The 14236-nt window shown below is 68.7% G+C and overlaps 1 protein-coding gene across 1 annotated transcript; it reads left to right on the forward strand.

Moving 5' to 3' along the window:
- Positions 1 to 1011: 1011 nt before the first annotated feature.
- Positions 1012 to 13897, forward strand: LEMD2 (LEM domain nuclear envelope protein 2). Its single transcript, XM_055128352.1, has 9 exons — positions 1012 to 1836; positions 3183 to 3223; positions 5547 to 5622; positions 7229 to 7305; positions 7873 to 7952; positions 9184 to 9329; positions 10575 to 10676; positions 10754 to 10856; positions 12825 to 13897. Exons 1-9 carry the CDS (start codon positions 1278 to 1280, stop codon positions 12973 to 12975), a joined length of 1335 nt encoding a protein of 444 aa, XP_054984327.1. The 5' UTR covers positions 1012 to 1277; the 3' UTR covers positions 12976 to 13897.
- The last annotated feature ends 339 nt before the right edge of the window (positions 13898 to 14236 follow it).

Consider the following 14236-nt stretch of genomic DNA (forward strand, 5'->3'; position numbering starts at 1 on the left):
GCAAACCCTGGCACCGGGGCCTTGGCCCCAGGCCCAGAAAGGGCACCAGAGGGGACACGGGGGTGTAGGAAGGCTAGAGAGACCGGAGAGGGAAGAGGGAGCTGAGATAGAGGGGCAGGAGGGGACGGAACCCAGCGGCCTGCAGCAGGTTTCTGGGAAAAGCAGCCCATGCGGGATGTGGACAGAATATAAAAAGGGAGAGGGAGACAGCGGAGACCCTGAACCGCAGTTCTGTTTCACTTGCTACCTCTCCCCCAGCTTCCCCGCGGGCGTTCTCCACGAAGAGCCTTCTTATAACCAAGTCCCGGGGAGGCTGCAGCGCTGGACGCGGGTTAGGCACAGACACCAGGTCCCAAGCACCTGGGCAAAGCTCTTCCCACCCTCACAGAGACCCGGGGGTCGTGGCTGGCCAACAAGTAAGCCCACACAGCTAGCCAGGGGTGGAGCTGGAGCTGGCACTCCAGAACCCCTACCCTGAGCACGGAAGACACAACCCCCAGCGGAGATGCAGAGGAAGCCGTCTCCCTCCTGTGGGAAACAGCAGCTCGTCTTCCACGGAGAAGAAGCTCGTCCATTAAATCAACACAACTCGACTGGACGCCTACCACCTGCCTCCCAAGCCCCCCGCCCCACGGAGCCGAGGATTAAGGGATGCACACCCTGGGGCCAGGGAGCAAGGCAACGTGAGCTAGAGCGCATGTGCAAAATTCGTCCCCACCCCCTTCCATGGGCCTCTGGTTGAGCCCCCAAAAATATGGTGGGAAAGAGGGAAACACAGGGAGAGACGAGGAGAAAGAAATAAGGTTCCTTTAAAAAAATTTTTTTTAATTGAATCACCGTGAGATACAGTTACAGATTTACAAACTTTCCGTCACACAAGGATGGAGTAGCCATCCCTCCACCGGTGCCCATTCTCCACCACCAATGTTCCCAGTATCCCTCCCGCCACCCCCTCAGCCCCCTCCCCCTCTGTAGTAGGCACATTCCCTCTTAAGAGACAAGGTTCTTGGGAAACACCGTTGAGTGCAAGAGTGAGAGTGGAGGGGGGAAAAGAAATCACTGGACCTTCCCAACATGGCGGGCTCGGGCGGAGAGGCTCGGCCGACCTCCTCATCATGGCCGACTAACCCCGCCGGCGGGCTCTGACCCTCCCAACATGGCGGCGCGCCCGACCTCCCCATCATGGCGCGGGCCCCGCCCGCTCCGCCGCGGCCGGCGGGAGCAGTTCCGGGTGCGGCGCGCGCCGGGGGTGGGCGGGGGGCGGCGGCGTCCTGGCCATGGCCGGCCTGTCGGACTTGGAGCTGCGGCGCGAGCTGCAGGCCCTGGGCTTCCAGCCGGGCCCCATCACCGACACCACCCGCGACGTGTACCGCAACAAGCTGCGGCGCCTGCGGGGCGAGGCGCGGCTGCGGGAGGAGGCGCCGCGCGCGCGGCCGGCCTTGGTGCCCCTGCGCGCCGAGCCCCGGGCCTGCCCGCCGCGCGCCTGGCCCGCCTGGCCCGCGCCCCGCCGCCGCGCCCCGCACCGCGGCAGCTCGGACGACGACGACGACGACGAGGACGCGCGGCCGCCCGAGCGCGCGCGGCGCTGGGGGGCGCCGCCCCTGGGCCCCGGCCCCGAGCCCCGGCCCGGCCTGCGCGGCCCGCGGGCGGCCTGGGCGGGCGGCGCGGGCGCGGGCGCGGCGGGCGCGGCGGGCAGGCCGGGGCCCGGGCGCCGGCTCGAGCGCTGCCTGTCGCGCCTGCTGCTCGGGGCCAGCCTGGCGCTGCTGCTCGCCTTCCTGGCCATCCTGTGGCTGAAGATGGGCAAGCCCTCGGCGCCGCAGGAGGCGGAGGACAACAGTACGTGCGGCGGGGGGCGGGGGGCGCGCCCGGGCGGGGCGGGCGCGGGGGGCTGGGCCGCGCGCCCCTGATGCCCAACCCCGGCCCGCGTCCCCCGGCCCGCCGCCGCCGCCACGTGCAGGAAGCACGCGCCCCCGCGGCCACTCCCCTTTGGAGCCCTCGGACATTTATTGGTAGTGGCCCCTGGAAGGCCCCCCACCCAGGTTTCGCTGCCCGCAGGGGGCATCCGATCAGGGCCCCAGCTGTGTGGCACCACAAAGTCACGTTTGCTTCGGACAGTGGCCCCGTAGCGGTAGGGAGGGACGTGCCCCCTGCCCATGAGAAAGGTGTGGACGCACCTCTCGGTTTAGACTCGGAAACGGGGGTGCTCATCCCTGCCCGGTGTTCCTCTTGGGGGTGCTCATCCCTGCCCGGTACTCCTCTTGGGGGTGTACTAAGAAGGGATCGTGGCTACCCAGGTTTCATCCCTGGCGCCGCGTCCGGCCTCTCGCACCTCCAGTGAGCAAAGCCCGGTGTGTGACTGGAGTCCCTTCCAGCCGCGGTGCTGTCCAGGGGTCTCCCTGCGGTTAAACCTGCCAGGGAGAGGCTGGTCAGACTCAGGTCCCAGCCAGGGCACTCTCCCTTTCGGGTCATTCCCGGCTTTGGCAAGCAGGAAGCAAGGAGAGAGCATTTAGCAGTTTCCCCGGTGAGGCTGGAGTTCACCGACTTCAGTGTTCTCGGCAAAGCACCACGCGTGGTCGATACCGTCCCCAGCCCGAGCCATGGTTTCCCACGCCCAGCGGGCCTGGAGCTGGGGCGTCGTCTTAGCTGTCGTAGCCTGTGCACCCACGGGCCCTGCTCACGCGCTGGCCCCAGCCCTCTCCACCCCGAGACTCGACCCACCTGCTGAGGAAGCCGGGCCTGCCCCAAGTGGCTGCACCGTGGCCACACACCACATCGCCACTGAGACCCTCACCGCAGCTCGTCGCCGGATAGGGCCGAGCTTGCGCCAAGGCTAGCCCCTGGCTGGGCGCGCCCGCCTCCGCGCTCACCAGGCTGGCCTGTCCACTGCTGTGTCTGAGCCCAGCCCCGAGTTGGGCACGGGCCCCAGTGCTCCCGTTGCACACGTTAGGAACCGCTGCCCGGTGCAGGTGGCCCTACGCCCAGGGCCCCTCGTCTTCTGGCTGGGGACGGTCCCAGTCTCTCAGTCCTCACCCAGGCCCCCTCTGTGTGTCACGCTCCCTCTTCAGCCGGCCCCTCCCGAGCCCTCCCCCTCTCTGCCCTGCCTTTCGAGCGCTGACCCTTCTGGTCCTCGTCCCACCCACGCCTCTAACTCAGCCTCTCTTTGTGTTTCTCCTCGGTCTCAGTGAAACTGCTGCCGGTGGACTGTGAGAGGAAGACAGATGAGGTGAGCGTGAGTCTCCCCTGAGGAGATACTTCCATCGTGCCCTGCCCCCGCGGGTTCCCATCAGCTGCGGCGCGGGGCCCGGGATCTGCAGGCGTCCGTCTGGGGCCGAGGGGGCTGCGGTGCGGTGCAGTGCAGTGCGGTGCGGGCAGCATGTCCCTGTGGGCCTGATCCCGAGTTCCCTGGAGCAGGCGGGGTCGGAGCAGCCGACGGGGCCGTGTGGCAGCATCCCGGCGAGATTGCTTCTCGGGGAGCCGTAGCGCTGCCGCCAGGAGTCGCTGGGGAGGGCGGGCAGCCCCTCCCGTGAGTCACGGACGCCGTGTTCCAGGAGCGGGTCCGGGGACAGGTGGTGCTGGGGGCGGGACGGGGCCGTGGGCGTCCATGTCAGCCGTGCTCCCGGGCCCGAGTGACGAGGCAGTTCCGCAGTGGGTGGTCCTGGCCTCTCGGGGACGCGCAGCCCTGTCCCGGGCCGCCGGTGCCATGGGAAGCAGGTCCCCCCTCCCACCTTCTGCTCTGTCACCGTCGGGGGCGTTTTCTTCCCTCCCTCTCCTGCGTTCGCTCGCCAGGTGCCGTGGCTGCGTCCGGTCACAACCGGTGGACGGGGAGAGGAAGTGGGCCGGGGCCAGAGAGGAGACACGGTGTTTCTGAGCCCAGCCCAGGCCCGGGGGGCGAGCCTGCGTCTCTGTCTTCCCGGGAGGAGAGGCCTCCCTGGGCCCAGTGGGCCCCCGCCCTCCTCTGAGCCAGCCCTGCCTCTCGGGGCCTTCCCACCGTGCCTGCCTCGAGCGACAGACACTGTCCCCGCCGCCAGGTCCCTCTGGGAGGTCCTGGGCACCTCCACTGCGGGGGCGACTGGCCTGAGTCCTAGGACAGCCGCCGGGCGCTTGCCTCGCACACAGTGGCCTGGGTTTGATCCCGGCGTCCCTTCCATGTGCCCCGACCTTGCCAGGAGTGATCCCCGAGTGCAGAGCTGGGAGTCAGTCCTGGGCACTGCCAGGTGTGGCCGCACAGCCAAAGCTGCCCAGGAATCATCTCTGGCAGGCTCGGGACCACTTGGGATGCTGGGCAGCAGACTTGGGCCCCCACGTGCAAGGCAGACGCCCTCCGGGTGCCGCCGCTCTGGCCTGTGTGGTGATGAGCCTGCGTCCCTGCAGGCCTGTTTCTCAGTGTCCATCTCTACTGAGCCCTGCTGGGCCTCAGTTTCCCTGAGTGGGGAGCATTTTTTCTGCCGTGACAGTGCTCGATGTTCCGTGCAGAGTGTTTGGAAGGTGAGAGAGTCGGCCACGGCTGTGCCCTTAGAGGTACGCGCGGCTCACGTTCGGGGTGGGGGACGCGCCCCCCACCCTGCCTCTGTTCGTACGTTTATAGAATCAGTGGCTCCTGGTCTGTGGGGGCACATTTATCGCTTACTCTCAGCGCCGCTCGCGCCATTAAAGGTGCTTCCAGAGGGCGTCGTGGGGGCCCCTGACTCTGCCGGGGACCCCCAGGCACGGTACAGTCGGGTGTCGAGACCTCGATTCTCTCCTTGTGCTTTGTGAAGGCTTCCGGGTCCTCGGGCGACAGGGTGGCCACTGGCGGCTGCGTCTGGCCCAGCGTATTCCCGGCGTGCTGGGTGGGGGCCGGAGTGGCGGCCCCGGCTGTGCTCTGGGGCAGCCCTGGGCGCGGGCAGGGGTCACCCCTGCACTCAGCTCCACGCCCGGCCTGTTGGCCAGGGCCAGGGAGAGCGACTTCTTGCCGTGACTCGGTGACTCCAGCAGAGCGGCCTGGAGGGGGCACCGGCTCCCCTTCCCCGAGCACTGCCCGGCCTGGGGCTTCCTCAGGGGGTCTCGTCTGCCATCAGACACTGCAGCGGTGCCTCTCCAGGAGAGCGCAGGGGTGACCGGGCGGGGCAGCGTGCCCACGGGGCGCCCTCCCGGCCGCGCGCTGCTGGGGGCCCCGCTGCCCCCGGGCTGCTTTCCCGGCTCGCGGTCCCTCACCTGGCAGAGCTGCCTTGGGTCTTCCTGAGAGTGGGGCGCCGACACTGCCCAGTGTCGGGTTTGGGCCACTCCTGGAGCTCAGGGACTCCCTGCCCAGTGCTCAGGGAGCACCGACGCTGCCCGGCCCAGCCTGACCCCACCTGGCCCCGGCCTGACCCCACCCGGTCCTGAGCCCCACCCCGCACTGACCCTGTCCCAAGCCCTGCCCCCGCCCCGTGCTGCCCCCGTCCCGTGCTGCCCCCGTCCCGTGCTGCCCCGCCCCGTGCTGACCCTGTCCCTCACTGCCCCCATCCCATGCTGCCCCTGTCCCATGCTGCCCCACCCCTCGCTGACCCTGTCCCCTGCCCTTTCAGTTCTGCCAGGCCAAGCAGAAGGCGGCCTTGCTGGAGGTGCTGCACGAGCTCTACAACTTCCTGGCCATCCAAGCCGGTGAGTGGGCGCCGGGCGGGGGCCCCCGAGTGCTCCTGAGCCCGTTGGCCTCCCAGAGAGAGATAGGCGCAGGCACCCCCAGGCACCCCCAGACCCTTAGAGGCCCTGAAGCCTGACACCCGCCCTGAGGGCCTTTTCGGCAGCTGCGCCCCTTCCCTGTCCCTTCCCTCGGAGGCAGCTGCCCGGTGCCCTGAGGTCCAGGAGGGAAGCGCCAGGCCCACGCCCTCTCTGAGCCTGGGTCCCTGGCCTGCTGGCACCCGGCTCTGACCTCCCTGGCGCCCCGTGACCCTCTCAGGGCCCCTGGTTCCGACTGAAGTCTGGGTTGCCCACCCCGGGTTTGGGCCACTCCTGGAGCTCAGGGACTCCCCGCCCAGTGCTCGGGATGCAGGACAGTGTTTCCCAGTGGGGTCACATGGCCCCCCGTGGGCCCCCCATGTTCCCAAGTGGAGCTTGGTAAGTGGGGGGCTGCGGCCTAGAGGGCCCGGGCTTGGGGAGAGCAGCAGAGCGTGGGTCTGGCCCGGGTTGCCGAGGCCTTGGCAGCAGTCGGGTGGGGGCAGAGGGGCTGCGGCCCGGGGGTCCCCTCGTGGTGGCCAGGTCAGGCTGGGAACCTCTGGCCATGGCGGAGACGGGCCCTCCTGCGCCCTCGCTGGGATGGAGGTGGAATGCAGACCCTGGGTGTCTCGGGGCTTGGCCCCGGGAAGGTCCCCGAGCCCACCCTAACTGCCATGGGTGTCAGGCCACCGGGACCCTGCATGCGGGCACAGAGGGGCACGAGGCTTTCGAGCTGGCCGGGGCCACCCTAGCAGGTGCCGTGCAGGCAGGCCGTTCCCGCGCTCTGACCACACCGCGCCCTGGCGAGGGGTCCCAGTGGGCCGGGCCGGCGGGAGAAGCCACCGCCTTGCTCTCGGGACCCTGCGGCACCAAGGGGCCGGTCATGATGCTCAGGATTCCTTCTCCAGCCAGCCGGGGCAGGGGCAGGGGCAGGCAGGCCGCAGGGGAGGGGGAGGGAGGGGCTGCGTCTGAGGGTGGGAGAGGCGGGGCCCTGCGTCTGAGGCCCCCGTGGGGGCTTCTCGGGAAAGGTGGCCCCCGGGCTGGACCTGAATGAGCAGAACTCGGGGGGGACCCAGCTCGGCGCCCGCTGCCCCCTGCAGATGGCCTGGTACCCCTTCCTCCTCGGACATCTGCACATCCTTCCCTCAGCCCTCACCCCTGCAGGCCTGGCTCGCTGCCCCCGAGTCGCTGGGGGCCTGCGGCCGGCGCCTCCTTCCCTGGGCTGCGTTTATTTTTAGCACCTTTCCGGTACCTTCCAGAGCTGTCTGTCGGATCCTTTTAGGGATCAATCGCAAGCAGACCTTGGGATTGGGCGGCTTTTTAGTCATTTAATGCAAATGGCTGCCCTGCTTTGCAGGTCAGGTTTTAATGATCTGGAATCGATCCAAGCTAAGTGGCTTTTGATCTTGCTGCAGAGAGAAGCAGCCCTGGAGCCGAGGCCGCGGCTCCCTCTCCTGCCCGGCCGCTTCCCGCTGCATTTCCCAGCCCGTCCCGCGGTCCCCCGCCTCCCTGTGTGCTTAAGTGTGTGCGTGTGTGCGCGTGTGTTTTCTCCCAGGTAATTTCGAGTGTGGAAACCCGGAGAAGCTGAAGAGCAAGTGCATCCCGGTGACGGAGGCGCGGGACCACCTCGCGGTAAGCCGGCTGCAGCCGCGCTGCTCCCGGGAGGCCCCGGCTTTGCCATTGATCCTCTGAGCCTGCCAGGTTTTCCCCCCACTTTTGTCTTCCCGTTTTGTGTTTGCTTTGCGGCTTTCCCTTTTTATTTTTTTCTTCCCTCCTTTTTCATTCCCCTCCGTCAGAGCTTGAGCTCCCCTAAGCCGGAGCAGCCGAGGAGGGGCGGGCGGGGGCCGGGTAGAACTGAGGCGGCGGCCGCCTGTCCCGAGGGTCCCGTCCCGTCCCCCTCCCACCCGACACTCACCCCTGCTCTGCAGCTGTCAGCACCCACAGCCTGTCCGCCCTCTCGGGGGGCTCCTTTTCCAGGGGGCCCCCCAAAGGGTGGGACCCCAGAGCCTGGGGGCTGACCGAGGCCAGAGAGGGGCCGGGCCTTGCCTTGTCCAGCAGCTGAGGCCTGCCGCTGCCCGCCGCCCTCCCCGAGGAGAGCGTGTTCCTCCCCTGTGCGGCCCGCCTGTCCGTGCACGCGGAGGGGGGTCTGGCCGTGCGGACGCGGGCAGGGCGCAGGCTGATCCCTGTCCCCCCTCCCAGAATGTGACGGGCAGCTCTGCCGCCAAGTTCGAGTCGGCGCTGACCTGGATCCTGAGCAGTAACAAGGACGTGGGCATCTGGTGAGTGGGGCCGGGCCCCGGGGCCTCACCGGCAGCTTCTCCCCCCTCCCGAGAGACGCCGCGGGCGGGCCCAGGAAGGAAGCCGCGTCAGGACTGCACGTCAGGATCGCGGGGATGAGCCGCGAGGCGCAGGTGTCAGGGTGTTGGTGCCGTGCCGCGCCCGCCAGCCAAGCCCCGCTGGCCGGGGGAGGCAGTTTCCTGCGCCCCCTCCCTCGGGCGGGGTCTCCCTCGCCGAGGAAGCGATTCTGTGTGTGTGTGGGCTCCACTTAGTATGGAAATTGCTCAGGAAACACGGGCTTTTCTGACTGGGCACTTCTGCCTCATTCCGGCTGGGCTTCGTGGAGCCAGAGCCCCGCCCCCTCCTGGAAGGCAGAGAGCTCTCCCCACCTCACCCCTGCCTGCACCATGCGCCATGCGTGAGCCCGCATGAACTCTCACCAGCATGCACGCGCGTGCGCGCGCACACACACACACACACACACACACACGTGCACGCTTCTCGGGCTCTGTCCGGTTTGTGGCCCCTGCAGAAGCCCTCGGGCAGCCGGGCCTGCAGCTCGGGTGCCCGCAGACTGGCCGCAACCAGCCTGGCCCTGTGCGGCCACACGCGTCCCCGCCAGTAGGAAAGGCAGTGGGGACTGCGGGCTTTCTCCTCACCGTAGCTGCTCGCACTGCCCAGGGCTGACGCCGCGTCTTGCCTCGGGGACTGCAGTGCAGCGGGGAGCGAGCGGCCGGGCCCTGTCCGGAGCGGGTCGTGGGAAACGAGGGCACGGGGGGTGGGGACGGCCCAGCCCCGCCGGCGAGCTCTGCAGAGCGTGCGTGTCGCATCCCCGCGAGGAGGCGTGCACGTGTGTCCGCCGGTGTCCGGGCACCTCCCCCTGGCGCCCCCAGCCCCGCTGCCGGGGCTCTTCTGCTTGAGCAGCTCCGGCGTCCCGTGTCACCGAGGCGCGGCCGCCCCCCTCCCGCCCTGGGCTCCTGGCCTGCCGCGCAGAGCCGGCGACTCGGCAAACATTCCCGTCTCTGTGCCGGGAGGTGGGAATCCAATTTACAGTCTAATCTCCCGCACGCTGAGGGGGGCTGGCACAGGCCCGGCCGACGGGCGCGGCACGAGTGGGTGGGGGCTCGGGCCTGCCTGCCGCCGTCCCTGAGGCCTGCTCCCGCTCAGCGGCGGGCGGGGACAGCGCGCCTGCTGGCCGGGCCGGCGCCCTCCCAGCCCTGTGTCCTGTTGCAGGCTGCGAGGGGAGGACGCGTCGGAGCTGGCGAGCAGCGTGGACAAGGTGGTCTGCCTGGAGTCGGCCCGGCCGCGCATGGGCGTGGGCTGCCGCCTGAGCCGCGCCCTGCTCACCGCCGCCACCCACGTGCTCATCTTCTTCTGGTGTAGGTGCCCGCCCCGCCCAGGGACACCCTCCCCACAGTGCTCATCTTCTGGTGTAGGTGCCCGCCCCACCCAGGGACACCCTCCCCACAGTGCTCATCTTCTGGTGTAGGTGCCCGCCCCGCCCAGGGACACCCTCCCCACAGTGCTCATCTCCTGGTGTAGGTGCCCGCCCCGCCCAGGGACACCCTCCCCACAGTGCTCATCTTCTGGTGTAGGTCCCCGCCCCGCCCAGGGACACCCTCCCCACAGTGCTCATCATCTTCTGGTGTAGGTTTCTGCCCCGCCCAGGGACACCCTCCCCACAGTGCTCATCTTCTTCTGGTGTAGGTGCCCACCCCGCCCAGGGACACCCTCCCCACAGTGCTCGTCTTCTGGTGTAGGTGCCCGTCCCGCCCAGGGACACCTTCCTCACAGCACCATGGGACATGGAGGCTTAAATGGAGGATTTCTTTTTCTTTCTTTTTTTTTTTTTTTAAATTTTTATCTTTTTAAAAGATTATTTGGCTGGGGCTGGAGCGATAGCACAGCGGGTAGGGCGTTTGCCTTGCACTCGGCTGACCCAGGTTCGATCCCCAGCATCCCATATGATCCCCCAAGCACCTCCAGGAGTAATTCCTGAGTGCAAAGCCAGGAGTAACCCCTGAGCATTGCTGGGTGTGACCCAAAAAGAAAAAAAAAACCATAAAAGATTGTTTGGCTTTTAGGGCCTCACCCCGTGATGCTCAGGTCGCTCCTGGTATTGTGTTCAGGAGTCACCCCGCTGTGCTGGGGGACCCTCTAGAGGCGAAGGCAGGCTCCCGCCTGCTGCACCGGGGGCTCCTTGTGTGCTGGTGAGGTCTGGCCCGCAGCAGCCCCTCGTACCCCCGTGGAGCCGGAGCACAGCCCCTGCTAGATGCAGGACGGCTCCAGATGCCCCGGGCCCAGGTGTGCTCAGGCTCCCGCCAGAGCCCCTGGGGCCCCGAGGCACCACCGGGGCTCAGCCCGGCTTTGTGCCGAAGGCCGTAAGCCTCCCCTGCCGCGCCGGAGCTGGCCCCCGGCCTCGGGCTGCCTTGGAGCGGCCCTGGGGTGTGGCCCAGAGCCCCGGCCTGGCAGCCACAGTCACAGGTCACAGGTGTCTGGGATGCAGCGGCCATCGTGGGCAGCACTGTGTCTCGAGTACCAAGGGCGGCGTGTCCTGTGTGCATCGGGGGAGGACTCGGGAGGGGGCGGGAGCGGGCTGGGGGCTCACGGCGCTGTGCCCCCAGGCCTGGCCTTCCTGTGGGGGCTCCTGATCCTCCTGAAGTACCGGTGGCGGAAGCTGGAGGAGGAGGAGCAGGCCATGTACGAGATGGTGAAGAAGATCATCGGTGCGTGGGCCGGGGGGCTGCGGGCGGGTGGGCAGGCCCGTGGCGGGCGGAGCCCCCTGACCCTGCCCCCTCTGCAGACGTGGTGCAGGACCATTACGTGGACTGGGAGCAGGACATGGAGCGCTACCCCTACGTGGGCATCCTGCACGTGCGCGACACCCTGATCCCCCCGCAGAGCCGGTGAGTGCAGGGGGCTCTGTCCATGGCGTCCCCCCACACGGGTGGCAGGACGTGGCTCACCTGTCCACTCCCCCAGGGGCGTAGCAGGGGAGGGGGAGGGTGACGGGCGGGCATAAGTGGGCGCCCAGAGTCTGGAGCTCTGGCTCCGCTTCTTGGCCTTCTGGTCCTGCCTCTGACCTGAGACTGCGCCCCCCGGTGGTCACCGGCTGGGGGCAGGTGCCCCTGGAGGGGCTGTGGGGGGGTCCGCCATAAAGCCCACAGCGGGCTGCCCCCTCCCCCCGGCACCACCTCCAGTGAGCCCAGTGCCAGCGCAGGGGACCCTACACACATGCATACACACACACATACACACACACACACACACACACACACACACACGGGCTGCAGCAAGGCCCACGGGGAGCACTCAGCAGCCAACCAGCACTCGCTGCTGGCCAGAACTCACCGCTGTCCTGCCCTGTGGTCTGTCACTGGCCAGGAGAACCCTCAGCATGGCCACTGTTGGACATGCATCATGCATGGCCTGGAGCAAGGCACAGCCCTGCGTGCACATATGCATGTGTTGACACATGCTTGGACATGTGTGCATACTAGCAGCCCACACCCTTTAGCACACGTGCACACGTGCACCTCTGCTTCCCCCTGGTGGGCGGGGGGCCGAGCCTTTGGGAGCAGGGCCAGTTGGCCCAGACCAGGCACGTTCTGGGTCCCCAAGCAAATGGGGCGGCCAGCCAGGGGCTGTGCAGAGTTGGGGTCCAGTCCCTGGTGCCCGCAGCCCCGTCCGTCTGTCTGGGCCGCAGGGAGCTGCCCCTTCGGAGGAGGCAGCGAGGGCCAGGCCCTGTGCCCGCGGCAGGCTGCGGTGGGTGCTCCCCGTGTGTGCGTCCCCAGGGGCCGGGAGCACGGAGCTTGGAGGCCCGTTGTTGCCCCGTCACCTCAGCCCCCCAAGAAGGGGCAGCGGGAACTGGGGGGAGCAGGCCGGTGCCTGCCGCTGCCCCAGGCGGCCCCCTGCTCCCGACCTGACGTCAGGGTGGGGCCGAGGGGAAGAGGCCCCCCCCCTCCCCGGTAGCTCCGGGCCCCGTGCAGGACGCACCAGCCCGGGCCGTGGGGCCCAGGCAGCAAGTGCCCCAGCGGCCTCAGCCCCTGGGCACCCTGAGGGGCCGCCCGTGCCCGGGCCAGCCCCCGCAGCAGGTGGGCACCGCTCCAGAGGGCCCTGGCACCCACACCTATGGCTTAGCACCTGCTGCAGCTCCCGGGCCCAGGGCTGCCGGGTCGCGCTCGCGTTGGAGGGTGGCGGCACCCGAGTCCGCACAGGCAGCAGCTCTGCCCGGGGCCCGGGCTGGAGGTGCAGTCGGGGTGCCCGGCTCAGCGGGGGCGCAGAGCAGTTGTGGGCTAGGTGGGGGGCCAGCTGGTGCCCAGTGCTGCCCCCCAGGCCCCCTCAGGGCCGTCCTATCCCCCGTCTGCCCCAGGCTGACCCCGTCAGAGCGACCCCCCCACACACACCCCTGCCCCGGCCGCCCCCACATCTTCCTGCCTAGCCTGGAGGTGGGGAGAGAGATGGGCTGGGGTCACCAGGGCCCTGGACCATCCAGGGGAGCTCCGACTTCTTACCTCCCCCAAGGCGCTGCCACCCCGTCTTACAGGGCTGCAGAGCCAGGACTCAGCGCCAGTGGCCACCTCGTAATTCGCTCACGGGGGCACTAAAATGCAGCGTGCACTGGTGAGGGCCACAAGGGGAGGGTGCCGGAGGGCCGTGTAGCCCCTCACCTGGGCCCCAGGGGCTGTGGATGGCCGTGCGCGCGCACACACGTGCACACGCACACACACACGTTGAGGAATCATTTCTCCGTGACCTGAGCTTTTCCTCCGTTGCAGTCGCCCTCTTGGCCCCTGACAGCCCCTGCAGAGCCGGGGGCCTGGGGTCCGCGCCCCCCCCCCCCGCCCCGCTGAGCACAGCCTTTGCCCTTGCAGGAGGCGCATGAAGCGCGTGTGGGAGCGGGCGGTGGAGTTCCTGGCGTCTAACGAGTCCCGGATCCAGACGGAGTCCCACCGGGTGGCCGGCGAGGACATGCTGGTGTGGAGATGGACTAAGCCGTCGTCCTTCTCCGACTCGGAGCGATGAGCCCTGGGCGGCTCTGTGCCGCAGGGCCGCCCGCCCGCCGGTGCTGATTCACTCTTGCCTTGGCTGCACCTTCCTCCACCCGCCTCCAGTCCGGCTGGACTCACACGAGCCCAGCGGACACGGGCTGCCCTGAAGGCAGGGGGACCCCAGGGGGGTGCTGGTCGGCCCGTCTGCCCTTCTCGCAGGAGAGGGAGAAGGGCTGAGTACGGGCGGGCGGGGGTGCACCCCCGGCCCCTGGGGGGTGCTGGGCCAGGGTGGGAAGTGGCCGGGTGGGGCGGGAGCAGCTTGTCCATGTGCCTTCAGAGGGTGTGACCGGGAGCTTGGGGGGAGGGGAGCCTGGCCTGGGCCCGCCTGGGCCTCTGTCCGAAGCGGGAGCTGCACCGCAGGAGGACTCTCGAGAAACACCTGCCCCGGGCAGGCAGGGCCCTGCGGTCAGCCGTGAGGGTGCCCGTCCAGCCGCCAGGAGGAATTTGGAGTAGGCCCTGCCCCAGGCCAAGTGGGATTCCAGCCCCGTGTGGGCGAGACCGCCCAGCCAGCAGAGCAGGGGGCTGCGTGCCCGTGAGCGCCGGGCTGCGCTGCTGCCCCCTGCTGGCTGCCCACCCGCAGCCCAGGTATCAGCAGAGGGCGGGGAGCCCGGGGGGGCCGCTCTGCCCCCCCAGAGAGACAGACCAACACTGGGTGGCCTCAAGGCACCAGGCTCTCCTTTCTGGTCTGCTGGTATTTTTTGTTTTCGTAATAAAGCTCCAGTCTCCCTCATTGAGCAATACTCTCGTTTCCTCTGATGTCTGGATACTCGGCAGGGCTGGAGCCCGCGCGGCCCCCCGCAGCGAGACCCCCTCGAGGCCAGGCGCCGAACCACTGCAGCAGGCTTCAGTGTCAGGGTTGGATCCGTTGGATAAATAAATTATTTATTGAAAACGTACGTGTCTCATCCAAGAGCCTTTCCTCTCCCCTGCTGGGCAGTGGCGCGGGCGGAGGGTGTGGTTTGGAGGGCGGCCCGCCAGGACGTCACTCGGGACCGTCCCCCGGACTGAGCTCCCCAGAGGCCCACTACCCTGCATGCCCAGGACCAGCCATGCAGCCCTAGAGGCTCCCTGTGCTCGGGGAAGGGGGCAGAGACAGGTGTGCTGCTGGCACCAGGGGGCACCAAGGTCCAGCCTCTGAGCCGTGGGCCGGCCCCCCGTGTGGGCTGTGGGTGGGAATGATGCGGTGTGGACAGAATGATGCCCACGGCCAGACGGGGACGCAGAGGGCCACGCCA

This window comes from Sorex araneus, chromosome 2 (assembly GCF_027595985.1).
Source record: "Sorex araneus isolate mSorAra2 chromosome 2, mSorAra2.pri, whole genome shotgun sequence".
NCBI classification, from domain to species: Eukaryota; Metazoa; Chordata; class Mammalia; order Eulipotyphla; family Soricidae; genus Sorex; species Sorex araneus.